The sequence below is a fragment of the Trachurus trachurus genome (genome assembly GCF_905171665.1).
Source record: "Trachurus trachurus genome assembly, chromosome: 7".
NCBI classification, from domain to species: Eukaryota; Metazoa; Chordata; class Actinopteri; order Carangiformes; family Carangidae; genus Trachurus; species Trachurus trachurus.
Window position 1 is genome coordinate 23,607,836 of NC_139901.1, and position 26,849 is coordinate 23,634,684.

The window sequence follows — 26,849 nt, forward strand, 5'->3', positions numbered from 1 at the left end:
GCACATTACTCACATTTTTCTTTTACGGTCTAAGAGTTTAAATCTCACTTTTTTCGCATTTCACTTGTGTGAGTCTGAGTCTCTGTATGTGGTATTGCACCAGAATGAACTATAGGTCGGTTTGTGGTTTATCACTGATGCTTCCTTAAGTGAATCACATCCTTTACCAAAACAGAGGATGAAATGCCTTTCAATTTTCACTGATGAATGATTTCGATTTCACTCCACATCTGACTGGATTGGTCATCAGTATTTTTCTCTTAGCTGTTTCTCCTACCAGTATGTATAAGCATGTTAAGCATGCATAAGGTTTGTCCTCAGCAAGTAGCTTCTCCTTGTAACAAAAAAAAAAAAAGTACAGCGTAATCTGGATCTTTGTGAGTGCTCCCTTTTATATCATGGAATTGTGTTTTTATAAGGCATTTGTGTAACTAATCTGGCCTCCTTAACAAGCTGCCTCTCTGGAAATAAACATCGGATTCATGTCGTGGCTGATGTGAACATGTTAAGAGATAGTTGCACTTATTCAGAGCAGCCTTAGAGACTGATTCATCCTTGGGACGGTAACATTTTTCAATCAGATTTCTGACTCATGTCTTTTATTAAATGTCATGTTGTATACTGAGGCCTATTTTTAAGGTTTTCTATTAATTTACTGTATTGTACCTTTATTGTATGCAGTGCTTTTATTTTTTACTTACAGTACATGCACATACAGTGTAGTATCTTCATGTAAGCTGTGATACTGAATGTGGCTGCACTTTTTTTTTTTTGGTTGATTTCCATGTCCTCCCTGAATCTGTCAGGAATTGGTGCAAAGGAACTTGAAAGATTTATTGGATATTATTTTATTTTTGTTATTTAATTTATTATAAACTAAGAAATGTATTTCTTTTTATGAGAATAAAGTTATGAAACCGTAGACAGCTTGGCTCTGTGTTCTGCTTGGTTTGGCTCTCCCACAGGGATTACTCACGGTGACGCTGGAAGTGTCAAGTGTCAACACTTGAGTGTAATACGAAGATGGATTGACATGTTTCATTAGACATGCTTTATCTCCACAGGGTGAATCCTACTTGGTGTTGGTTGTTGATTTTACCATATTGCCACCATGAAGTTGGTGTTTTGGCTTTAAATATACAAATATTAAATGTGTTGCCATGAAATTTGAATAAGACGTTCATATTTCACTTGGGAGGCATTATTACTTGGTGTTACAGAAATGTGTGATATAAAGGCACATTTTTGACATGAAATTTGTCCAATAATTTGTTGTTTGTTGGAATATTAACGTAGGATGTTTAAACCCCAATTTTGGGCAGCTGAGATCAGAATGTGAAAATATTGGCAACATCTTCCACTTGGAGAAAATAACTACAGACATGTCAACAATCTGTTACTGCAAACTGTTTCTCTATATTTGATTTAAAAAAAAAAAAAAAAAAACTTCAGAAAGTCAGCATCAAACAGGTTTTATAGAACCAAATGGGAATGAGCCTCATTCTTGACTCTTCAGATTAACAAAGTGCTTTCCATAATTATATGCAGCCTTTGCATTCCCTTTCACTTCTGTTGATAAAGCAGGTGACATAAAGTCTTTGGGGTTCAGTGTTCAAGGACACAAAAAGGACACTGGGACACCAGATACATGTCCAACTAAGGCAGTCTGATCTTTGTAAGTGAGATGTCAATGCAGTTCCCACCTGCTTGGGGGCGATTGATTGATGGTGGGACGGACGCCCTAAAAAATTTAGGACGTGTGTCAATGAGGTGGTAGTCAGGATGACATCGGTGGCATTGAATCGAGGATGTTCGAATAAATATAGACAGCTATTTCAAGGGTGGAATCAGGATCTATTGTGATTTGTACAACTGGTGCGTACACAGAACAGACAATATTGATGCAAGGTGGAAGTGGAAGCACTTAAACGTGGCAACAAAACTACAGGGACACAGAGAGGGGCTTTGAGAAAATCTCCCAAAACTCAGATGGACATGTTGTGAGGGAGAAATCTTCAGCAGAGCCAGATGGACTCAGATCCTCCTGAATCACAAAATAGTTTGACTTAAATCATAAACCCAGTCTTTTAAGTTTGGTGTGAAAAAGTACACAATAAGGTTCAACTATTTCAGTTGTACATTCATTTTCATTTCCTTATTGTCTCCTCATATTTTGGTCCTAATTCTGAGCACACTTCTGTTACCTGAGTATCCAAGCAAGGCGCCATCATTGTCATATTTTGGGTTTTTTCCCGTCATGACACAAAAAATAATGGTTTCTGACACGTTGTAGTTTCTGATATTGATTGAGCTGTTTGTTTGTCCAATGCAAACATCACTATGACGTCAGTGCTACATTTTAACACGTCTATGAAGGTCTCTACTGAAGTGATCAATACAGACATCATACAAGATGACTTTAGGGCAGAACGAGTCTGGTACTTCATTAATGCATCATTGTGCATGCATCTTTATGTATAAATAACTCTGACTTGTTTAGCAAAGAAAGAATTAGACACAAACAAATCCAAAGAAAAAGATGTTTATTTGTAATCTCTATAGAATGATGCAATGTGCATCTCAATGGGGACAACTGTGAGACAAAAATACTTTGGTACACTTGAATTTCCAAGTAGCACGAGATTTTTATGGACTGAGCAGCACAGTACTGTGGTTACTCCTACACATGCTTCAGAATAATGATTCCCTCTGACTTTCCATTTAACTGTACGAGTTGTTTGAATTTCGTTGATGCTTTTTTGAATGAGCAGAGAATGCCATGAGAAATGTAATCCAGGCCCACAATGTAATCCATATTTAGAAAAGAAATTTCTGAGCTTTCAGTAAAACAATTAATCAGTCATGATGTTCATATGATGTACAGTATAAAATTGTTACAAAAAGGCATATGTGATTTACAAACAATTCAAACTCTACATACAAATGTCTAAAGTGAACATTAGAAACTAGAATCCAGTGGTAGTTCTGCTACTGAAATGAGCACAATGGAGAGAGCTGTCAGGATGTTTAGAAAAAAAAAGCTTTAACTTTAAGTGATGTTCTCACAGGTCCTACTACTAATTATGAATCAAGAGTCGGATTTATACTTTTCACCGTCTTAGCATGGAGACAACTAGATACTGTATATTTAAGTTTACAATATCAAAAAGTTAGAAGCTAAAAATATTTCCTCCTGAAATTTGTTGCAAATGTAACTGCAATATACCCTGCAACAGTAAAAACAAATACTACAATAAAGGTGAAACGACATATAAAGTGCAAAGAGAGGTTTCAATAAATGCACTGGGACTGACTATGGTAGTCACACAGGCAGTGTACAAATACTCTAAAAATGCCACTTCCCATTTCTCCTTCTTTCCTCTTTACTTAGCTATTTTTTCTTCTTAATTGTTTTTATTTCAGTCGTTTTTTGAGGATGATTCTTCTTATGAATGCATTTCTCACCGTATTTGGCCAAGGCCTTGTTGAATTTGTAACTAAAAGGTTGTCTACATTAACTGTACATGATGCAGTTAGCCACTGAACAAGTTATGGATATGTACTCTGAGAGATGTGGGTGGCTATTAGCTTCCGCCACCAGCGGAGGTACATTCATTTTCACTGCGGGATAAACAACAACAGCAATAGATTAGAAGTTATCTCGGGCAATGAGACTGCCACAATCACGTCAGGGTGTTTATATGTGTTTTCTACCTTTTGCGTGGTTAATTGTGTTTAGAATTTATGAGAAGTGATAATTTAATCTTTTCTTCTATTACACCAAAATAAGCAAATTCCTCATCTCTCCAGGAATCAACAGAAAGGTAGTAAACATTGAACATGTTCTATCTCAAAATACTGCCTAAACTGAGATCAGTGCCAACTACAGCAACAACAATTGTAACATCAACAATATCGATATAGTAAAAAATAAAAAAAAATTACAAGAGAAAAAAAAATTACAACAATAATATATAACTCTCTTCATAGAAATCAAACCAGAGTATCTCTAATGTGAATATATTCGACAATGTAAACCTACCATTATCAAAGTTAGCAAATATGATAATAACACAGAAAGCACATCAATCTTATTCCTCTCACAGAGAGCGCTCACATCATTGTTTCTACAATGGTGTGGGTGGGCTTGATCAAGCCATTGTTCCCGTTTGGGTCCAGGGGCTGTGTCAGCTCGCTGCCCTTCAAGTTGTACTCTTTCGGGCGAGAGCTCACGCCTGACTTTGCCGGGGCTGCCACTGCTTTGATCCTCTGAGGGAAGGAGATGAGAGATTAGATTAATGATCATCAGTAAGTGGGAGAGTTTAGAGCTCAAAGTGACAGCTATCAAATCTAAAACGGCAGAAATCAGAACTCGATGTGAAGCACGTCTCTTTTATGTTACGTAACTAATTCATCCATTTAGGTGAAATCAAGTGTGTCCTAACAGATTTGACTGGTAGCATTTATTACATGTCATGCAGTTTAAGTGTATCAAAATAAAATACAAATATTGAGAACACATAGGGAATATGCTGCAATCTGATAAATAAAACTTGCATAAAACCTGGACGAATGGGTAAACAGCTAGCCTGGTTGCAGCTACTGCAAACACCCCCAGATTATATGTTAGCTTGGCATAAAGCCCAGAAGCAGGGGTAAACAGCTAGCCTGGTTGCTTAGTGCTAGTTGCAGGGAAAAGAGGCTTATTCCTTAAGTAGGAAACTGACACCATGCACAGTGGAGGCAGCAGGAAACAGCTAACCTGTGCCTGGCTACCCCTTAAAGGGATAGTTCAACATTTTTGGAAAAGCCTTTTGTCATAATCCCTATAGTCATAGGAGTAGGTTCATTATCTTCAATTATCAGTGCATTTTGTTTTAAGATCTGTGGGGCAGAGATGCGAGCTGCTCAGCGAACACAATGGAGGTGAATGGTACAGGTCCCCTGTCCCTCAAAACTCATCAAAATACACAACCCAACAACTCCAAAACGCTCATGTGGGCAAGTTGTGACCTGCACATTCCTCATGCTAAGAAATATTTAATGTAACATTATGAGAAAGAGTTGTTTTGGGGGCAAATGCGTAGCTGGATCTACATTCCAGACACGTCTGCTGGGCGGAATGATTTCAAAAACGCAAGTAGTTCTGAGTATTTGCTTCGTGTGTCATAATGTTACATAATGTTACATGGTTATATAGTGTGGTGAATGTGCAGATCACAACTTGTCCACAAAAGCGTTTTGGAGTTGTTGGATTGGATGTATTTGATGAGTTTTGAGGGACAGGGCAGGGGACCTGTACCGTTCACCTCCATTGTGTTTGCTGAGCAGCTCACGTCTCTGCCCCGCAGTCCCTCAAAACAACATGCACTGATAATTAAAGGTAATGAACCTACTCCTATAACTATAGGGATTATGGTGATAGGAAAATTTGCCAAAATGTTGAACTATCCCCCATGCAATAGCTGTGGCAAATGAATGTGCTAGCATGTTGAGTGGCGGATAACAAAGTGCGAGCAGGATTAGATTTATGATCTAATTATTACAACAACATGGCACTGAACTTTGTACATAGTGAGCTGAAGATGTTGTGGTGGGTGTTTTGTTTTGTTTTTGTGTGTTTTGCTAACCTAAGCCTAGCTATGCTAACCATCTCCAGGTTCTAGTTTATATTAGAAATGAGAGTAGTGCTGTTTGTGTTAATCTTGCAAGAAAATAAAGGCCTATTAATTAACAAAAAGGCCAAACTATTTCTCTGGAAGCACTGAGGGGTTGTGTCAGCTCACCTCGATCAGGGGTCCCTCAGACTGCAGGATCTTGATGACCATCACCATTGGGATGCAGATCATGGAGGACAGGGCCAAACACCAGCCGAGGCCGATGGCCCAGTCAGGGTACTCATACACCTTGTTATAGGTCAAGGGCTTGTACTTCACCAGGGAGAAGACAAAGCAGCCCTAGGAAACAAACACATGGTGCTTTTAGTACAAGTTGTGCACCGCCCTGTGACCTTGAAAGTCCAACTATCAACATTTGTCACATGCCCTCAACAACAGTATCTCCAAACCTTACGCCACAATAAAGTAACTGATCCCTCACCATGCAGAGGACAGGAGTGATTATGGTCCAGCTCCATTTCATCCATGGGTTTGGTCTGTAGCCAATCATATCTTCAACTGCGTCGTAGAACTCATCAGCTCCTACACAACACAAAGACAGTACAGAATGACATGAGCGCATCCATATGTAAGTCAGTAGGATGATTATTGTAGGATAAGCTATCACCTGTCTCTTTGCTACACATGTTATTGCTTTGTAACTTCACACTGACCTTGATATCACTGAAAACAAGCAGGTTTATGAGCCTTTTATTGCTGTTGTCTGCCATAAACTGCAGCAGATATTGGCCATTTACCTTATGCTGTATATTGCAAACTGTATCGTTGTCAGCTGACACTTGTTTTCTGGGTCATGTATTTTTCCTGCCTCACATGTGTTGATATGCATCCTTGTAATCAATAGGCTATGTTGTTATTCAGTTTCAGTTTCTTTTAATATCAGATGCAATTAACCTGCTAGGCTATCTCTGGCCTATTTACCATGGTTTAACACAATAAGTAAATGAAACAAGCCACAAAGCACAGAGGCTACTTTGGGCCTTTGCTGATTTAAACACTGGGTCTGTGACCCTTTATACCCGGCAATGTCATGTCTATGGACAGTAATCGCTTCAAATTGTTTAATCTTTCCTTTTTAAGTATTTATAGTAACTGAAAGTGATCATTTAGGCCTATCATAACACAAACGTTACTAATCTATTTTATTTGGACGTTATGTGTGTGGTTCATTGACCCTGGAAACAAAAACAGAACCAGGCCTCTTCAGACTAGCGTGAAGAGTGCAGAGACCAACAAAACCACTCAAATCTATCACGTAAAATACACAAAACTGTTCTAACTTTGTCAGAGTACTTATAGGATCCCATCAGTCATGGTAAGAAGTTGAAAAATGATGTTCTCGGGGTCTTAAGTCGTTTGGCTTTCCCTTACATTTATCTTACGACCCTTTGTGGGGTCCACATTGTTTAGGACAGAGAGTCTGCAAAGTGTGAAGAGGTGCTACTGCTCTGAGTGATTCAATCACAGGCATTTTGAATAGCAGGGCTATTGTGAGTGTAATACATACTAGTTGCTGAGTGATGTCGTATAATTGGTTTAAAGAAAAAGAACCAGATAGCTTCACACAAATAGTAACACGTTGAGTAAACTAGTTTACTACTAAAAGATGCAGGGTTGATTTACTATTCTTCCTTCATTAATAATGATGGGGCGTAATCTTGTAGGAGGGAACCAGGACTAGCCAATCACAGTCTGTTAAACCACCCCACTCCCCCTCACCACACCCCTGCATGCAGTTAAACTTATTTAGTAGTAATGTGGAAAGGACCACAAGGACACCTTTGTTTACCACTATAGAGATCATTTGTGCTTTTTTTCCCCTCCAGCTCTTCAGCATCATTACTTTGAAAAACGACACACACGCACACACTATACACACTACAGAAAACCTATCACCCAGAATTGTTTCCACTTACCATAAACCCAGGCTACAGCAATGCATTCAAAGAATGCAACCCACAAAAGGCACACACCACTGGCTGCATAGTAGTCGAAGAGTTGAAACACATACATGCCACCCTGGAAAGAGAAAAGACAAAAAAATGCATCAATTATCTCTTTGGTGTGCATGTGGAACGAAAGAGAGATACAGAGATAGAAGGGGTATTAAAGCAGAGTGGGGGTGCTGAAAGAGGTGCACAAGAATGCTGGCACTCTACCAATAAAGGCAGAGTTCAACAGGTGCTGAGACGTCATTGAAGAACAGTTAACTGCTAAACGGAAAACAGCATTCCAGCTTGTTCCATTCAGACACACAGGATGCGAGTGGTGAATGTGGTAGGAAGCCATATTTGGTTGTAACAATGAAGCAGCCAACAGGCAAGTGGAAAGTCTGTGGTGTTATCTCTGCTGTTGATCCGAATGCACAGAGAGTCGCTTTTCCTTTTCTAAACAGGATGAGCGGCAGAAGTGAGAGTGCAGGGCGCTCAATGAACGAGACCACTGGTGAACTTACTTTCGTTACCATGGCGAGTCCCAGGAGATAGCTCATGAAACACATCACAGCTATAAAGATCTCTCGCCGGTAACCCTTCCTGAGGAGCGCTGGATACAAATCCACGATAGAGGTGATCTGTCCTTCCACTTCAACAAACTGTGGAGACAAAAGCAACTTCAGGGGAAGTTCTCAGGGGGAAAAAAAACAATCAGTGTTTCTTCCTGTGTGCACGCTGCACTTTTTTTTCTTCCCCCCTCTGCAAACCAGTGATTAGAGAATGAGAGCTGTCTTTGTTGGTCAGTAATGAGAATTTAAACAAGGCTTCTCTGCAGCGCTGGTTTGTTGCTACCAAGACACAACAGAAACAAAACAACAATGAAACCACCATCTCCCTTCTCCCCGTCTGTGTCTCTCCTGCTCCCTCGTGCCTCCTCATTGTGTCGCCTCATAATCTACATAATGTCGTAACAAATTAACTACGAGAAATTACCCTTAATTACGAGCTGCAAAATTGTTCCCATATATCAAATTAGGCTACAGTGTCTTTAAACACCAAGGACATTTTGTCTCCTCTATGTGAAGACTAAACAAAAAGCCCTTACATAACAGTGGCATGTGTGTGAGAGTGATCTTAACAATATATAGCATTCAAGACAACAAATCTGCATGAAATTTATGGTCATAAAATGCACTCATCCACCCACACACGCACACACACACACGCATGCATGCACACAGACTGTCATTGGCAACTTTTCCAAATAGCTGCACTCGCGCAACTATTTACATGTGCTCAAATTCACAGTATTGGCCCGATCTCACAGTTTGCTGAAACGTGTTGCCAGCCATGTGCAGGACTGAGTTAGCACAAGAGTAGAATTACACTTCGAGGCAGGAAATGTGATACAGCTGAAGAATCCCTCCAGTGTACACTTCTGTTTTGTCTACTTAGATTATCTTGTCTCAATCAAAGCTCTGCCTCCTAGCTAGATAATAACCCACAGGCTATAACAATGGCTCCTTCTAAAATAAATGTTTGGCAAATGCCTATCAACTTCTAAAACCTTAATTTGAGGCATTACGGAGCATTAAGGGGGCTTTAATCTTCACACGGTGCAGTCAAGTGTGGTAGTAAAATGCCTTTGTGGGAACAGGCTGCATTACTTGTCTGTCAGTAATTTGATACCTTGGAGACATGAGATATGGTTTAGAGAAGACACTAAATGTGTTTTACACATTGGTGGTGGCAGGAGCCAACAAACCCAGAGGGAGCCTGGGTGGTGTCTGTGTGAAATTAATGGGCACTACGCCAAAGAACGATTCTGTACATAGCTTGATAGCGGAGTTGTTGTGGGAATACCGACCTGGCTGTCGAGGCCCAGAAGCAGCAGCATGATAAAGAAGAGGACGGCCCAGAGCGTTGGCAGCGGCATCATGGACACAGCTTTAGGGTAGGCAATGAAGGCCAAGCCAGGACCTGGAAGGAGAACAGAGAGGGGACGGGGAAAAGGGGCAGAGGACAGAGTTAATAATTCTACCTGAGTTCAGCTTGGACGACATACTGTAAGCGGATCGGGGAAAAAATCACGTAAAGGCTGCGCTAGAGAGGCTGATCGGGGTCTGTCACTGCTAATAATTAACAAGAAATATGATCTACTCTGGCCAACAGTGATAAATTTAACTGGACTGACATGTTGATGCTTTGGTTGGAAGGTTTACTCGAGTGCTGTGTGTCCTCTATGTGTGTGTGTGTGTGTGTGTGTGTGTTTACTTGCAGGACATATATCAACAAATGTATTCAAATGTACATTTTAAACGCCAGCTTATAATCTAAATTGTCTACAAAATAAACAGAAAATCTTATTTATGAGGTTCTGTCCATACTGCACAGCTGCTTTTCATTCTACGTATGTTGTTGTGTACTGTTACATCCTTTTTTCCTACACAACCCCGATGATCTATTATTCATTTTGTGCATTACGTCATATTTGTACATCTTTAAATGAGCATTTGCTACTGTCTTGTAAGATGATTAACTGTATGTTGTTGTACTGGTGTACTGGTTGTACTGGTGCAATAACAATGAAGCTGAATCTTATCTAATGTAAATAAAGCAGATAAACCAGTTAAACAGGACACAAGGAGATCATGAGGCACAGAGTCAACAGTCATATAAACTACAGCCTCAATTGAACAGCTGTAAAAAATAAAATAAAATCAATTCATTTAAAAAAAAAAGTAGAAAAAGAAAAAGAAAAGTAGAGAAAAAATGTTTGAATTAATTAATTTTGTTTCTGCGTTGTATGCAAGTACATTCAATGTGTGTCTGTGTCACATAATTACTGTCATTGTCATACATGTGATTTCACACAGTAGCAGTCTCAAAGACAGCAGGAGACATAATTTGAACTCAACATAGCGAGCATGCTGAAAGAAGATGCATCTCCTTCAAAGTCCACATAGAGTATAAAGGAAGGCAGAAACAGAACCGGAGACATCCAACCTCGCTCAGGAGATCCACAGCTTGTTAACAGAACTGGGCTTACAGTGCAGTGTAGAAATATCACTTCAAGGTGCCAGAGCACATAGAGTAGGGTGCATACAGAAGGGTGCCAATATTCTTAGCAATGTCTCCGCGTCAAAAAGATGTTAAGCTACCAAATTGCATGAGCAGGTTGAATGTGGCACATGAGGACACAATGGTGCCAATGAGGACCTGTGATAATGATGATGGCCCAGTGCAGCAGCTCTGTAACACCGCAGGTCATTGTGTGCTTAAAAAAACACACAGCATCTCAGATTATTACATCACCAGTGCGATGTAATCTGTCCTCAAAAAGGTGGACCACACTGCATTTCACACTGAAGTTACAATTCTGTTTCTTTCAGGCTTTTATTCAAGGAGTTTGCAATTGCCGATACCTCTACATTTCAGCATCATCGTTTCCGAGACTTAAATAAAGACTGGATTTTGTTTTTCTTTCCATTTTCTAAATTTTGCAGTCAAGTTTCCAATTGGCTTTTTTTCTCTTTTTTTGTCTGGCAACAGCGCCCACCATCGCTGCTGCCATCACCTTGGACCCTCGTACCTGACTCTGCCACATCGGCAATGTCCACCCCTTGTTCTTGTGCCATGAAGCCCAGGACGGAAAATATTGCGAAGCCAGACACAAAACTGGTACCGCTGTTGAGGCCTCCCAGCAGCAAACAGTCCCTATGTCACACATATGTCATGGAGGTTGTTAATGAACACAGGCGGAACCGAAGTTCCCATTTTTTTTTTTTTTTTTCTTCACGCAACCGTCTCTGACACGAGTTGCTGTCACTACCACAGTCCCACTGCCCCCCTCCCCCCCCTGCGGAAACTCAACTCACCTGTAGCAGTTGTACTTGTATTTGTTGTAGCTTCCCAGTGAAGTCATGGCTCCCAGACAAATGGCATAGGAGAAGAAAATCTGGGTCCCTGCGTCAATCCACACCTGTGGAGACAGGGGAGGAGATCCAGTCATTTTCAGAGTGACTTCCAAATTGGATAACATTATTATGAAATGTGTTTTGGAAGATTCATTGTGAGGTCTTCACTGCCAGCTAATCAAGAGTACGCCTAATGTGGTTACGCTAAGAACGCATAAAATTTGATTTGACTATTTTCTGGCCACACAAAAGAAGCAGAAACCAGCTGAGAACACTTTAAGAGAATCAAATTAAAGGTCTTAAGTGTGTTTTATCATAGTTAGCAGTTAGCATAAAACGATAAAAACAGATCACAGAGACCCAGAGCTTTGACCTTTGACCACTAAACTCTAATCAGTCCACCGTTCAAACTAATCATCTACACTACAATGATGTCAGTTGCTCTGTTGTCCATGTTCAGATAAATAAAAATGGAGATGTTAGCACAAACAGACTAGCTGTTTCCAGTTAAGCAAGAAAGGAAAATAATGTCAAACTACTATTCTCATACCGACAGATGTGAAAATGTCAAAAGTTTTCGATCGTACCTCTGGATCCTGCAGACGGGTCAGGTTGGGGTAAAGGTAAAATTTTATCCCTTGAGACGCCCCAGGCAGGGTCACACCACGAACCAGCAGCACAATCAGCATCACAAAGGGGAAAGTGGCTGTTATGTACACCACCTGGACAGGATGAAGGAATTATTAGCCCAAAATACTAAACAACAGTTACAGACGTATGATTCATCAACCCTGCAATATAACGGAATAAACACTCTGCTTCTCTTTTAACCTTTCATGTCTTGCTCATATTTTTCCTAGTGCCACACAAAAGAAGTATTGTTCTTGTTATGCCCTGATCTGTGAACAGTGGAGCAGGGTGAAGTCATCATGGGGGTTTGAGATGGCGTACATGCCCAATAAAACATGAGGCAGTTGCAGCTCTGAATAAAGGCTTCATTTTCTGGACTGCCATCAGGTTAAACATTACTGGTGATCTTTTTAAATCACACTTTTCACAGCAATGGAACCTGTGTTTAATATGGGACTAATCCCACAAATAGTTCTTAATAGGGTTAATCATTTTCCTCGAACAGTTTCTCCTGCTGGCTCAGGCCCAGTTTCTGTCCCTCGAGCAGAAACAGAGGGAGAGAGAGAGAGAGAGAGCGAGAGCTAAGGAGTGGCAGTCAACTCTTTACAGCCGACAGAAAGTCTGGCCAAGAAGTAGCTTTCAGGACAGCACAGAGGCTTGTGTCTCTACATCAAGTAAATCAACCTTGTTTCCAAGCTTGAGGGTTTTCTCTGAGCAACAGTGTTTTGTCACCAACTTGTTGGGCTAAAAAGTAAAGGCCAAACAGCATCCAGGCAACACAATAACTACAGGATGTGTATACGCCTCAGCACTCACTTTCCCAGTGGACTTGACTCCTTTCCAGATGCAGAAGAAGCAGATAACCCACACTGCTAGGAGACACAGGGCCAGGTCCCACTTCAGAGGCCCAATGTCCTCGATCCCAGAGGAGATGCTCAAGACGTTGCGTCTGTAGAGGATACGGAGGCAAAGGTTAATGGCGGTTTGTGGGACTTGAAACAGTAGAAGTTATCTTGCAGATTTCCAAACACACCCAAGGAAGCTTTTGGCCTCTCATTGCTATCCTGCGGCTTATCACGAGTCTAAACACGCTACAATAAAAACATTGAGGACGTTTATTTGGAAAAGCTTTGAAGCCGGAGTCTTTAAGTGTCAGACACTGCATAAGCCGTACCAGTTTTTCTGATGGATCGTCATTTAATTCAAACATTTAAGAAAGTAAATGAGCATAAAAAACACAGAGATTTCCAGTTGTTGTTTCAGTTCAGCTCGGCAGCTCGAGTCAAACTTTGAGCCGCGTGCAACATATAAAAGTTGCAGTACAAATAGAGTTTATAATATACTGGCAGAGAACTAAAAGCGCATTCACAAAAGTAAACTGGCTTTTGCAGGAATTGTGCCTGTACAAACACACTTACGCAAGCGCGATAAAGAGGCAGTGTTACTTTAGTGTATTCATGTGTGCACATGTGTGTGTGTGTGTGTGTGTGTGTGTGTGTGTGTGTGTGTGTGTGTGTGTGTGTGTGTGTGTGTGTGTCCATTAGGCATGCTGTCAGTGAATACTCACTCCCAGAACTCGGTGACGGGGGAGGTAAAGTTGGTAATGTTGGCTGCCAGCCAAAGGGTCTTGTTCTTGCGGACTGTGTCCTCCACACAGTGCTCTGTGTTCCACGGCTGCTTGCATTTTGCCCAGGGCAGCTCCGGCTGAAAGCACTGAAACAGGTAGTAGAGACCCCAGGCCAAGATGACGATGTAGTAGACGTTCAGCAGAGATACGATGATGATGGACGCGTAGCCAATACCTGGAGACAAGAAAAAGAGAGAGGACAGGTCAAGATATCGGCTGACACTCCATAGTGATTTCAAGACCCTTAGAAACACATTTTACTAATAATGTTTTATTTGTGTGCTGCCTTAGTTTACACCTGCAACATCTGATTTTTTCTCACCAGTTGGGGGCAGCAAAAACAAGCAGTGAACAATAACACAGTCTTATTACATCTTAGGGAACATGTCTGCATACATCAGCCTATTTACACCTCCGACACCTTTCACAGTATTACATAACATATAAATCACATATCTATAGTCACTTTAACAGGAGATGAAAATACTGTGTGTACTTCAGGGTGTGTCTGTGTGGTGTTTGGGTGTATGTGCAGCAGAATCTACACTCTGGTGTTGAATAACTCTGTAAAGGAGGACAATTAAACTGATTAAGTGAGATGAAGAATAGCTGTTGAGCAACTTTAGGGGAAGGCTATTACAACGAACACTTAATCAACTTCCCCAGCTTGACTCCACTATCTACTGTTGTAATGTCCTTAGTGTTGTTTTGCTATTTTTAGATGACTTTGCCACGGACCTGGACACAGAAATCCCCGGTTCTCCTTCACTGCTTCGGAGTATTTTTAAACTCATCATCTCTGTCGCCCCCACCTCCTCATTCCTGCATAGTTACCGAATGCAAACTGATAGACGAGTCAATGCTATCACAGGTGTGTGTTTGTGGACTCTACACTGTGTCGGTGTGTGTGTGTGTGTTGATTAAAGTCAGGCATCCACTGTGTGTGATAAAAAAAAAATCCACTAAGGCGGGAGGAACAAATCAGGAGATTTTGTGATTGGACAGCTGTTTTTTTCGCCCCACTTGTGGACTCCGCTCCACTCCGCCGTGCCAGACTCCGCGACAGATGGACGGACAGCAGCCTCATCGTTCCTTGAATAGCGGAGACTGTCGGCAGCTGCTAGAGATCGTTTTGCTGCGCAGTTTCCTCTCTTTTCATGTGACGTTACTCGCGTGAACATGAGTAAGGGCGTCGCGGCAGCTGCTGAGGGAGCGGTGCCTTAGTGCTTGTCTACAGCTGTCACTCATAGGTAGAGATGGGGGGGTGGGGGGGACGGGGGGGGGGGCTGCATCGTAGAGCAGTGAGCAGGCCGACAGTAGTAGCTTCGCTTGTTGGTGATTTCAAGTCAAGAGAGAGCCCCGGCCTGACAACACTGTCACCAAGGACATCAAATATTTATAATTCCCTGTAAGCTTAAACAAAACAAAAGTGCATCCTCACTGCAGCTCCATGTCAACAAAGATGATCATGGGATTTTCATGCAGATCTCCTGCATAAGGAGGTATACCCATTGCTAGGCAACTTGATTGATTTTTTTTATTTTTTATTTTTTTGCTGGCCTGTTTCCGTGGCAACCAAGAACTCATCAATCCATTACACACAGCAAATCTGTGATCCAAGGATGACTTTATGTTTTGGAGTTTGGATCGCCTTCAGGCACGAGGCTTTTGCATTTGTACACTTACGTGAACATGTGCGTATGCTTGTGTATGTTCCACCTCGGGGTCACAGTGGTATTAGAGTTTACTAATATCATTCATCCCCCCGGGATTTTACATGTTCAGTACTTCATCATCGTTCAGCTCTTGCTTGGCTTCGCTGTTTAATGTAGTATACGCAACACAAACCACCCTAATGAAGTAAGACTGGTCCAATTATACTGGAGGGGGGCTGTTAGAGCAGGGTGTTGTTGCTGTTGCTGTTGTTGTTGGCTTCAACACAACGCGATGTCTGAATGATGAATACTGAACTGAAACAGGAAGGAGAATCAGGGCAGAATCCTCTTTGGGACAAACGAGGCTTTTACTCAGCATTAAATATTAAATGATCTCGTCAGGGGAGATTACGCTGTGATGCAGAACCGTCTCTATTTTTGTGTGTGAATCTGTGCACCCTCCAGTGTGTTTCGGCTCACCAGTGAAGATGGGGCAGAGCTTGGCCCAGCAGGTGATCCCTCCCTCAGAGGTGTACTGGCCCAGTGCAACCTCCAGGAAGAACACAGGCAGGCCGCCGCCAAACAGGAAGATGAAGTAGGGGATGAGAAACGCACCTAAAGAAGATACAGGAACACAGGAATCAACTCCTCTGGCTACAGTCACCACACCCTGATTTCATTGTGCCAGCTGTTGTTGTGTTTCCTTCTGCCTACCTCCACCATTTTTATAACAAAGGTAGGGAAACCTCCACACGTTTCCTAATCCGACGAAGCCTCCGGCCACGGACAGAACAAAGTCGAGCTTACTAGCCCACTTCTCCCTCTGAGGAACCTTGCCTTCGGCCTCGTCCTCGGGCCTCGTGCCTGGGCTCTTCCCTGGTGAAGGTTTCAGGGTGTCCTTGTGAAAGTCCTTCAGGCATTGGAGCTTCTCTTTCTGTGCCATGCTGCAGACGGCAAAAAGGAAAGAGACACATTGATAGAGAGAGAGAGAGACAAAGAGAGAGACAGAGGTGAGAGGGATAAGACACAGATAGAGCGGAGCATTAAGGAGCTAATGCTGTCTCCTGATTGCGGTACAGCGTGCTGTGTGAGTACATGATACACAGTACTATGGCGCTAATCTTGCTAATCTGAACGACTGAAGCATGGAGGTCATTTAGTCTGGGGAAACGTTAGCAGAGCTGATTCACGATAAACACGAGGCAAAGTCAAATTAGCAAGCAAAAAATATATGCAAACGTATATGTACAATGGAAACTGTTACGACATACAGGCAGAATAAACACAGTGTTTCTTTATCTGCTTCAATCAGTCATTCATTCATTCAGTCAGGCAGTATATAGATAACAGAAACATACCTATTTTATATCAAGGCTATAAACGGTATCGCTACAGAACCAAAACTGCACATTCGCAACAGTGTTTTTTTTTTTATTAGCTGTACATGTAGTCCTGTTTTCTAACTTCACTCTGTGTCTCAGGGTGGACGTTTCTGCTCAGAGGGGGGCACATTGTCACCGAAGGAAAAGGAAGTGAATGTTCAGAGATGACACGCCCTTCGGACCTCGCCTGAACCTAAAGAAAAGTTTCTCTTTTAGCTTTCACTTGCATGTACTGTATCAGCGACGGGCCAGCCCACCGCCATCCAAATTTAGAGAGGAAGATATCCCGCTGCATTCCCAAAGCCCCCGTCTGCTCTCAAGACGATACAACGGCTTAAGTTCACAGAGTGTTTACACTGTAAACCGTCTTTCCAAGAAAGACAGGATTTGTTATTACAGACCAAAGTATCCCATTTCCCCACATGAGCCAAAGAGGAGACAAGAAACTCTAGGACAGGACAGGACTATGTAAGACATGTCAAGACGGATGGTGATTTAAGCTCCCAGCTGCCATGCAATAAAGAACAAAAGAGGAACAATGAGAAAGCTATAATTAATTGCACAGAGTGGTGTTATCTGTAATGCTAGCGGGGCAGGTTTCCTCTTTTTTTTTTTTTTTTTAAAGAAGCTGACACTTCTCGTTAACTCTTTGGGGGCCACAAAATAAATTCAGAAGCTCGTATAAAAAGAACAGTTTGTACAGAAAAGTGTCACGCCTCCAAAAAATTAACCCCAGTTTCATTTCTGTTGAAACCAAATTGTAAAATCTGTTGGTAACAAAACAGGACAACAACAAAAAAAGTGGTAAGAAATACCAACCTAAAAATAAATAACAATCATCTCAGTGATCATGGCAGCGTTCACCTCTCAGGAATGGGCATTTCTGCCAACAACTGCATGATGAGGTCTCTGAAACCTCTCACATTCCTCCTGGGAACTATGTGTCTCCTCACTTAATCAACGCTGGAACAACAACTCTTCCATCCCCCGTGTGTGCACACCGCGTCCCATCATTTTCTGGGATTTCTCTCTTCCTGTTATGCATGACAAGTCAACTTGAACCAGTTTCCATTCTCAAACCTCCTCCTTACATAACTGGATCAGTTCTTGCCCACTCTGTTTCTCATCCTGTTTCTCTCTCCCTCTCTCTCTCTCTTTATCCCCTCTCTTCCCCTCTTTCACTCTTGTCTGCTCAGCGTACGCTTTCACCTGGCTACATGGCGTTAGGGGGGCTGTCTGGCCGTCAGATAAGATTCAAGACAAACTGTCCTTGTGATAAAACCCAGACATACATCACAGAAAAATTCCATAACCATATAAGAAAAAGAAAGAAAAAAAATCTTGGCACATCAGTTCCTCTACAATCCTCAGTGATGTTGAATTAAACCCGTTGACTCTTTCCCACTTCTTGTCAATATAAACCACAAAGACAACAATGAAATCTATTTGCACCTCCTTCTCTGTTTGTTTAACCTTTCACAGACAAATCACAAGTCCTACAACATCAACTAAAGCACTGATCTGCTTTTGAACAGTTTTTTTTTTTTTTTAAAGCAGACAAACTTCAGCAAACACACACCCTGAAAAATAAAGCCCAGCAAAGCAATATAGAAAACTTACATTTCCTTCATGGCTGCGACTATGTATAGCGTTCCTGTCTCTCAGCTGTCACCATTCCTCTGTACTGAATGCCTTTATGCCGACACGGGTCACAAGAAGTGGAGCTGACAGCAGGACCCGCCCCCTGGCTAAAGACAATTAAATCCAAAGTGGAGATTGGACGCAGCCTCGCTGTGACAGACAACTCAGGTACCAACGTGGGAGACTGTAAATTTCCACTTCCCACTACTCCCTGCCCACAAACATACACACAGCCAAGTGGTGGGGATGAGTGTGTGTCACACAGGCACACAACACTCCTTATTCATGTTGGAGACACAGAGGACAAGTCAGTGGAAGAGAAAGGCTGGGCTGCTCTAACACTGGGGGTTGGTCTTGAATTATGATCTGGTGGAAATGGATGAATTGAAGACAGAAGAGAAAGTTGAACTGCCTTTTTCTCTCTCTCTTTCTTTTCTTTCTTTCTTTCTTTCTTTCTTTCTTTCTTTCTTTCTTTCTTTCTTTCTTTCTTTCTTTTTAAACAAACACTTAAACAGCACTAAAATATGAAGCATGGTTTCATAACAAGCCCCTCATAACATCACCACGCCACTTCCAAGCATCTTTGTGTGAAAACTATTTTTATTCATGAGTATGCTGTGATAATTTCTGGTATGCGGGACATTGTGAATCACTGTCCTCCATTCTCTCGTGACATGTGGCTTGTTATCTGGGAAATGTAAACCAGTACAGTATCAGCTTATAACAATGCCTAATAAGGAAATATGTCTCCTCTGCTTGTCTATGGTTTGTTTAGACACCATTCACTACTCTGAGCTCTCACAGTGGTCCTGACTCCTGACGAGGTCTGGCATTAAAGAGTCAATTAAAAACCAATAAATTCCTCTGCAGGATTTACACAGTGAAATGGGGGGGACAAGGATCAACTGATGATAAGCTGCACACACAAATACAAACACACGCACAGTTTTCACACCTCTTGCTCTAGCTTTGCACTATGCCGTATTTTGGTTCGTGTCATGCTCTGTGTACTATTTTTGGTTATGTAACTTTTCACAGAGACACTGCAAGAGACAGGAAGCCTGTTTCATGTGGCTGCTCATCTTTAAAAAAAATCAAAAAAAAAAAAAAAATCAAACAGTGCTCCTCAATAAAATGAAAACCTTGTGTTTGTCCGTAACTTATGCAACTTAAACATGAAAGGTTGGGTTATTGTTGAGTACAACTGTGAGGCTGGATCTCATTTCTATTGATGGTAGCTACAGCGACGCCATCCAGTCTTCAAAGTAAATAGATTTGATGCATTTGTGCATTGGCTTTAAAGTCAATGCAGGAGCAGATGTGTGTATGTGAAGATAATGCTGTGAGAAGAGATATTACATGGATCTTTTGATGCATGCATCAGCGTGGAGAGAGAAAATGTTATCTCCTACAGTAGTTTAGCCGACACTATCAACACTATCATTGTACCATGCTCACAGTCTGGACACAGTGGATACACTACAATACATTTTTATTTTCAATATATATTGAAAATATATATATTATGACCTTAATTATGAACTGTTAACTGGGAAAGTTGCATTTTCACAACCAATAATCGGTTAAATTGTTGTGAACACAAATTAACCACTTCCTCATTTTAGAGAGAACTCCTCGCAGACCCAGTTTGGAAACTTTATTCTGAGCTGCAGCAGCTCGAACAGGTGGATGTGGACCTCAGCTTTTCATCCTGCTGAGAGGGCGGATTGGGGTTATTAGAGGACACCCTTCAATCAATCATGCACTGCCCGGGGCGGAGACGGAAGAAGTAGGTTAAGTATGTACCAGTAAGCACAAGATATAAGCTAGTAAACGTATTAGTTCATCAGACCTACTTCAGCAGACTCACCTCTACAGGCCCACACAGTGACTAACAGATAATCACTCAGTCATCCATTCAGCCACTCATTCATTCAGTGGAACTGTTCACAGTGAAGCTGCACCTGGAGCCTGCTTTTTTTCACATGTCACTGTGGAGTCCGGGTGCGCCTGAACGCATCACGGCAGCCCTCCAAAAGATGATCAAACAGAAACATGGTCTTATCAGTTCTAAACAGAGGAAGCCGGGTTCAAAGGCCAAAAGCTGCTTTTTCTTTATAAACGACAGATAATTTACTCAAGTTGTTTTTACGGCGAGGTTAAAACGCGGGTTCCCTCCTCTCTGTATTTATATTTATATGTATATGTAGCGGAAGCATCGAGGAAACAATTAGGACACAGCATCATGTCATCAAGAAAAAAAACAGCAACTGTGGCCAGTTCATATCAGAGAATAAATGAATCTACAGCCCAACAATAAAACACTGTGATAATGACACATAATCACAATTAAGGGAAATAATAATATTTTTTTAAAAACTACCTTAAAAACACTCATAGTTTTTCTATCCCATCTCTTGTTTCAGTTGTTGAATAAAAACACAATAAACCTGATTTACTGACGTGATATGTGATGAAGATGCTGGGTTACCTGTCCTCCTAGTTTCTCTAAGCAGCCTGTTGTTCCTCGCTCTTGAGTTTGACAATGTCATCTATTTTTCTGAGATCATAGTTTCTATGAGCTGGTGCGCGTTAATATCAGTTTGGTTTGAGTGGAAAATCACCAGCTTCTCCATGCAACAACTTCTTAAAGCGACAGACGCCCTCGGTCCGCCCTTCACCTGATTCTCTGTCGGTCTGACTGATAATAACCAGTAAAATCAATGAACTCTTCGCAGGTCGTGCTGCAGCTCGACTGCTGCCTTTCACGCTGATACGCAAAAATACAGGGAACATTTCGCACCTATGTTTAACGTGAACGTCTAATAGCCTACTACACTACTGGTAAAGCTCATTTAAAACAAGCATGGCGCCATTTTATGAAAACTACACAGTAAATAACTGTTTTTAAGACACGTAATTACCGGATTTATGGTTAATGTTTAACTGGTTACCTCATTTGGATCAGGTATTTAGAAGGACTCAGACTTTTGTGTCGACAGATTGTGTAAGTCCTTTTCTTTCTCTTTCATTTTCCCTGGAGACCCCTCCAGTAAACTGTCTGACCACCCTAAAGTCCTGCAGGACATATGGACCAGATCGATTATAAACAGCTTAACATTTACAGTTGCAGATTTGATGGACTGTTGGAGCATTTATTGACAATTCATTAACTTACTTACATGCTATCTGTAGGTATTTTATTTTTTTGTTATGCTTAATCAGGAATTGAGAATACCCTCTGTTAGATTAAAGGTGTACAGAATAAAACACATGTGGGACTAATTATTAGTGGTCTATAACATTTATACATGTATTATTACAATAAATGAGGAACAGAAAACCTGGATATAAGCCTGTTGGTTATAAGAATCATTGAAGAGCAGCATCTTGTGCCTGTATGACTACAGCTGGCAGCTGTGATGACTATTGACTCTTGATCATTATGTTCTAGTGTATTCACCACCTGGAGAACCAGAAGTTAGTTAATAGTTTATAACATCATTATCTAACATAAAATCCCTCTAATCTATGCCAATGGAGCACATGTCTGCAGGACTCGTGCATATAGTTCACTGTGGCTCAGTATTGTCTTAATCCAGAGCAGGAACTATGCCAAACAGGTGGCACAGCCACGTGGCACATGTATTTCCTTTATTGCAGGTGAGGTGTCTCTGTAGGTGTAAGCAAACGGTTTCCACAAATACAAACAACAGTGTGCTAATAAGAAGGTTATCATGAGGGAGATCAGTAAGTGATTAAATGTAATAAACCCAAATAACACTGAACCACTTAATATACAACACAAATATGGTAGTCTAATAAATACAATAGATGTGCACAGAAAGTAAGGTCACATGACTAATACAGAGAGAATAGTCCCTTGAGTTGAACTTTAACTGTATGACTGATTAAAAAGAGGAAGTGAAGCCACATGGTGTTGAGAAATACCAAACCAAGGCAGTTGTTTTTTTCCTATTGAACCAGAGATGAAGCAAAGCATTGTGCAACTGATGAAGAAAGTGCACGCAATTTCAATTAAAGAAAAGAAAAGATTATTTTGTTCTTTATTTTTATGCTGCACGTGCTTTTATTCACAACAGTTTATGTCAGTCGCCACCAAGTCTCGTTAAGTTTCAGTGATGGTTTCACCCTGCAGAGAACAAAAACTCTGTCAGTAGGACAACTGCTCTCTGATGCCTGAGGGTGAAAAGGCCAGGAAACAGGAAAGTGAATGGAAAAAAAAACACAAAATGCAAGTTTGGACGCTCACGGTTTGTAGCTGTGCAAAAAAACATCCTTGAATCTAAAGTAGCTGAACACACACGGGGCAGTGAGAGCTTTGTCTAACTTGTTTGTCTAACTCAAATCACCATAGCAGACGTGCCTGCAGGGAAAAACCTCAGCATTATCATTAAGACATGTTTGTAACAATTACATAATGACTAATAACATTTTATCTTTTACAACTCACAGGCAGAAATCATGTTGGAGATCCATTTCACAAACTTAAAATTATACATTTCACAGCTATGGTGCAATTTGCTCCTTGCATAAAAACATACTCATCAACTTCATTGATTTTTTATTCATCCTTATTTTTATTATGCAACAAATACATTACAGCATTTAGAGCAAATAAAGAGGTGTAGGAGTCAAATCTAAGCAGTGACCTAGCACTTGTTGACAGAATAGACTATGATGTTTTTAGCAGAAATATAATCGAAAATAAATATATTTGAATCTCTGCATTGATCGTCATGTGCAAATAGTGAATGTTGTGGATGAAGACCAAAAAACTACAACACACATAATGTCCATACTGTTGTAAAACCTCAGGGTGAAAGTTTTATGCAGTAATTCTGCTTGAAACGACTTAAAAATGATGATGATTGTGCAGATTTTCCACTAAATGTTTACAACCACCATGGATGCAAGTGTTAAAAGTGCAATGGGGGCCACTAAGGCTGCAGATGTACAGGGCCCAGACTTTGGGGCTACGCCAGAGGAGGAAGGCGCACAATGATGACAGTGTATGCATGACAATGACAACCTTACAGCTTGACCAGGACATAAAATAGTGGAGGGACATTTTGTGAGCAGAAGAAGAGGAAGAGCAGACAAAGGGACAGTTCATCAGCAAATTTACCAGGAACATCCATGTTTATTATTGATCTGAAACTTTATCACGTGTACAGTAGTAGCCTATCAGTGCCATATCTGTCAGTGGGGATCTTGGTGATCACATGACCAAATATTTTCAGGTCTAAATTAAACTTGTGTTGCTAAATAGTCCGTGCACAAATATCTGATGTAATAACTCCACTGAGAAGTCATACTTTAGTTTTGCATCGGCCACTAAAACATCAAATCCGAAACAACTTCGAAGACGCCGGTGCTTGTACCTCCAAGGTCAGAATCGGCCGTCCTTGCAGCAGGTTTTGCTGCATCAACTCATAGATAGATGACTGTCTGATTGTTTACACACTGAAGAGTTCAGGGCCAAAGGTTGTTGTCCTGGATAGATTTAGCCTGTCTTTTGTTAGAGGTCTGTCTAAGGGCAGGCCAGTCACATGGTAACAGTGTAATCCTGTCTCACATGTAGACGCTGTTTGTATCTCTGTGCAGAGCTGCCTGTGCTCTCCACTGACAACCTTGTGACTCACCTCAGGTGGAGCATTTTTATTGTACAAAAACACACAGTCAAGATAGAAACATGACGAGGGATGATATGAAGACTAAGGCATTTATCTGATGAATAAATCCCCCCAAGATTACATGTGCTGCAGCTAGGGATGCTTTGTTTTGGAGGATTTGAGTACACAAGGGCCAGATATACGCTCGGCTTTCTCTTAGAGCCGGCTGTCTTCGTCAGAGCTGACTAATAAGACCGCTGCTCACTTGCTTGTCCGTGTCTGGGCTGTTAATACTTCAAGGGAGCGTATAAGGCTTAATCCCATATTACCAGGGCTATGTTAAGTGTAAACATCTGACTGTCACACCAAGAGGAACCTCCACGCACAGCGGGAAGATAAACAGAATTCCTGGTTGATAAGGTTGAGCAGCAATCTACATTCAGGAAACTCTATAGGCATCACCGGCCCCTGGTATGTGCATGACATGAGAGTGGAAATGTAGGGGAAAGTGGCTGGCTGCCGAACCCCTCTCGTTTAAAGACAATCCTATAAAGAGATCATCTTGGCGTGAACCTGTCGTTTAATTTAGTGAGTGTGTTGTCTCTACAGCGCCATTTCTTACATAATGGCTGGCTGCGACTGCACTACATTGGCCTAAGTCCTAAGGCTGTCGAGTGAAATGTAAATGCAGGCATGCTGTGGTGTCAGACTAGGGCTAAAACCACAGTATAATGCATTTATATCGTGTTGTGTGTCAGTGTTGTTTTGTTTTGTGTGTGGTTGTTTTTTTACATATTCACTCATGTAAATATAAAAGTGGAATATACAAAGGAGTGGGAGAGAGAGCCAACGCTTTTCAGGTCAGTCTCTGGCTAAGCATGGGCTTACCACTCTCTCTCTCTCTCTTTGGTGGTAATCCCTAACTAATAGCAAATTAGGATATTGGCAGTGACAGCAACACTGAGTTATTGTCTTCCATCGCCTGAGAGGACACACGGTATCAATACTCAGGGACAAGGTCGCAAATGTGCAGGTGTGTCCATCACAGAATACAACACAGTAATGGCTGACATCTCATAGACTTTGTGGTATAGAAGCTCATCATAAGATCCTGCAAGCACCTGAGATTGTGCATTAGTTTCGTGGTGGAGGAACTATTCAGAGCTAAAATAAACGTTAACCACAGCTTAAAGCATTGCCTTGTACATATTGTATAATTATGCTTCTATTTCTCCATCCTTTGATATTTGTGTCTGGTTTTGTTTATTTTTTAATATTTTTTTTGGCGATTTTGCTTTTATTTGATAGCACAGTGAGATGGACAGGAAAGGGGGAAGCAGAGAGAGGGGGAATGACATGCAGGAAATGTCTGCCCGACGCAGGATTCGAACCGGGGACGCCTGCATTGAGGACTGTAGCCTCTACATGGGGGAGCCGCTTTAACCACTGCGCCACGTACCACCCCTGGTTTTGTTTATTTGTTAATGTCATGCCATTTAATCTCTTTTAATTTTAATAAAAATATGATTGTGTATGCAAAAATGTAGCAAGAAATAAAGTTATAAGTAGATTATTATGCAGAATGAATGACCTGTATTGGTATTATAATGTTATACTATCTTTTCTTATCTTTTCCACTGATGCATCAATGCGTAACCATATTTTTTACCACTTCATATACACTGATATTGAAATGTTGTCATTTATTGGTAGACAATACGATAAAATGGACTCAAGTAAAAATTAATTTACAAATGAAAATACATCTTGCTTGTTATAAATCTCATGATATCATCTTTATATCTGACCACCTGTGGCCTTCTCCATCTGCTCCAAATGAAATTAATCTTACATGTGAGCCACATATAGAAGAGCATCATGGCAGCATGTCTGACCCTGGGAAAACATGCGCACAGATGGTATGACCGACACAACTCTGCATGCTCTGTGCACGTCAGCCATGTAGCACCTGAGGTGGAATTTGATGCAGCGTAAGAAACCACGTGAATAAGTCAGCATGGAGGACCAGAGAGAGAGCAAACAGTTGGAGCAAAACACAGAGCTATTCTCAACATGTTGTTGTCCCTAACCAAACCTCCTACTATTGATCTGTATTAACAATAAATACATGGTGCCATATTAAACAAAAGCCACCAAGAGATTTGACCTATTATTCTTCAGGACTTTTTTTTTTTCAACATGGAAAATATAGTCACTGCAGAAAAATTGTTTTTAAGGACTGTGCAGGACACATGACAGATGCCTGAGTCATAACTTGGACAGACATATCAGCTTTAGCACAAGTCAGTGTGGTTTTTAAAGGAGACTGCAACTTTATTTGAAGAACTGAGAATTGGATACTCATATGTTGCCATTGATTTGAAAAGGAAAATGAGTGTTGCAATATCTACTGGTTAATCATGCATAGCCCACATTAAAATGTGATTATTCTGCATCGCTGATGAGATGATATACACATTTCATGCTGTCTGACTCTCTGACGCTGTATGATTCTGCATTAGATACACAGAGTCACAGCTCAGAGTGACGATTACCATCAGAGACAATTAAAGTGTGATGTCAAAAACCTTTATTAGGGTTCGGCCTTGTAAAACTACTCTCGAAAATATCATCACATAGGGTCAAAAGGGCAATCTGATTAATTGCATGACAGGTTGCAAAGAAAAATGTTATTGTTGCTGTGCAAACAAATGACCTGACCACGGGATTCAGGTGTGAGTCACTGGCA

At 41.1% G+C, this 26,849-nt stretch overlaps 1 protein-coding gene across 3 annotated transcripts; it reads right to left on the reverse strand.

Annotated features, from left to right (window-relative positions):
* Positions 1-2,526: 2,526 nt before the first annotated feature.
* On the reverse strand, positions 2,527-21,136 carry slc6a6b (solute carrier family 6 member 6b). 3 transcript variants are annotated; one of them, XM_083975795.1, is made up of 14 exons: positions 20,928-21,136; positions 16,156-16,385; positions 15,922-16,056; positions 13,727-13,961; positions 12,976-13,108; positions 12,117-12,251; positions 11,491-11,594; positions 11,205-11,329; positions 9,480-9,592; positions 8,134-8,271; positions 7,595-7,697; positions 6,100-6,200; positions 5,787-5,957; positions 2,527-4,269 (listed from the first exon to the last, which is right to left on the reverse strand). In XM_083975795.1, the coding sequence occupies exons 1-14, from the start codon at positions 21,014-21,016 to the stop codon at positions 4,114-4,116; spliced, it is 1,968 nt and encodes a 655-aa protein (XP_083831921.1). In that variant the 5' UTR covers positions 21,017-21,136; the 3' UTR covers positions 2,527-4,113. The 3 variants fall into 3 exon arrangements, with proteins under 3 accessions (XP_083831921.1, XP_083831923.1, XP_083831922.1); XM_083975797.1 differs by having other exon boundaries at positions 20,956-21,107; XM_083975796.1 differs by lacking the exon at positions 20,928-21,136 and adding an exon at positions 18,444-18,720.
* Positions 21,137-26,849: the final 5,713 nt, after the last annotated feature.

What these genes read in the sequence shown, in the direction of transcription:
- slc6a6b (XM_083975795.1), bottom strand. Translation starts at nt 21,016, where the DNA reads ATGACATTGTCAAACTCAAGAGCGAGGAACAACAGGCTGCTTAGAGAA. An exon ending in GCTCTGCCCCATCTTCACTG is followed by an intron (nt 13,962 to 15,921) that starts GTGAGCCGAAAC and finishes TCTTGTCTCCAG; the next exon opens with GTATTGGCTACGCGTCCATC. An exon ending in TCACTCCTGTCCTCTGCATG is followed by an intron (nt 5,958 to 6,099) that starts GTGAGGGATCAG and finishes TTTGTTTCCTAG; the next exon opens with GGCTGCTTTGTCTTCTCCCT.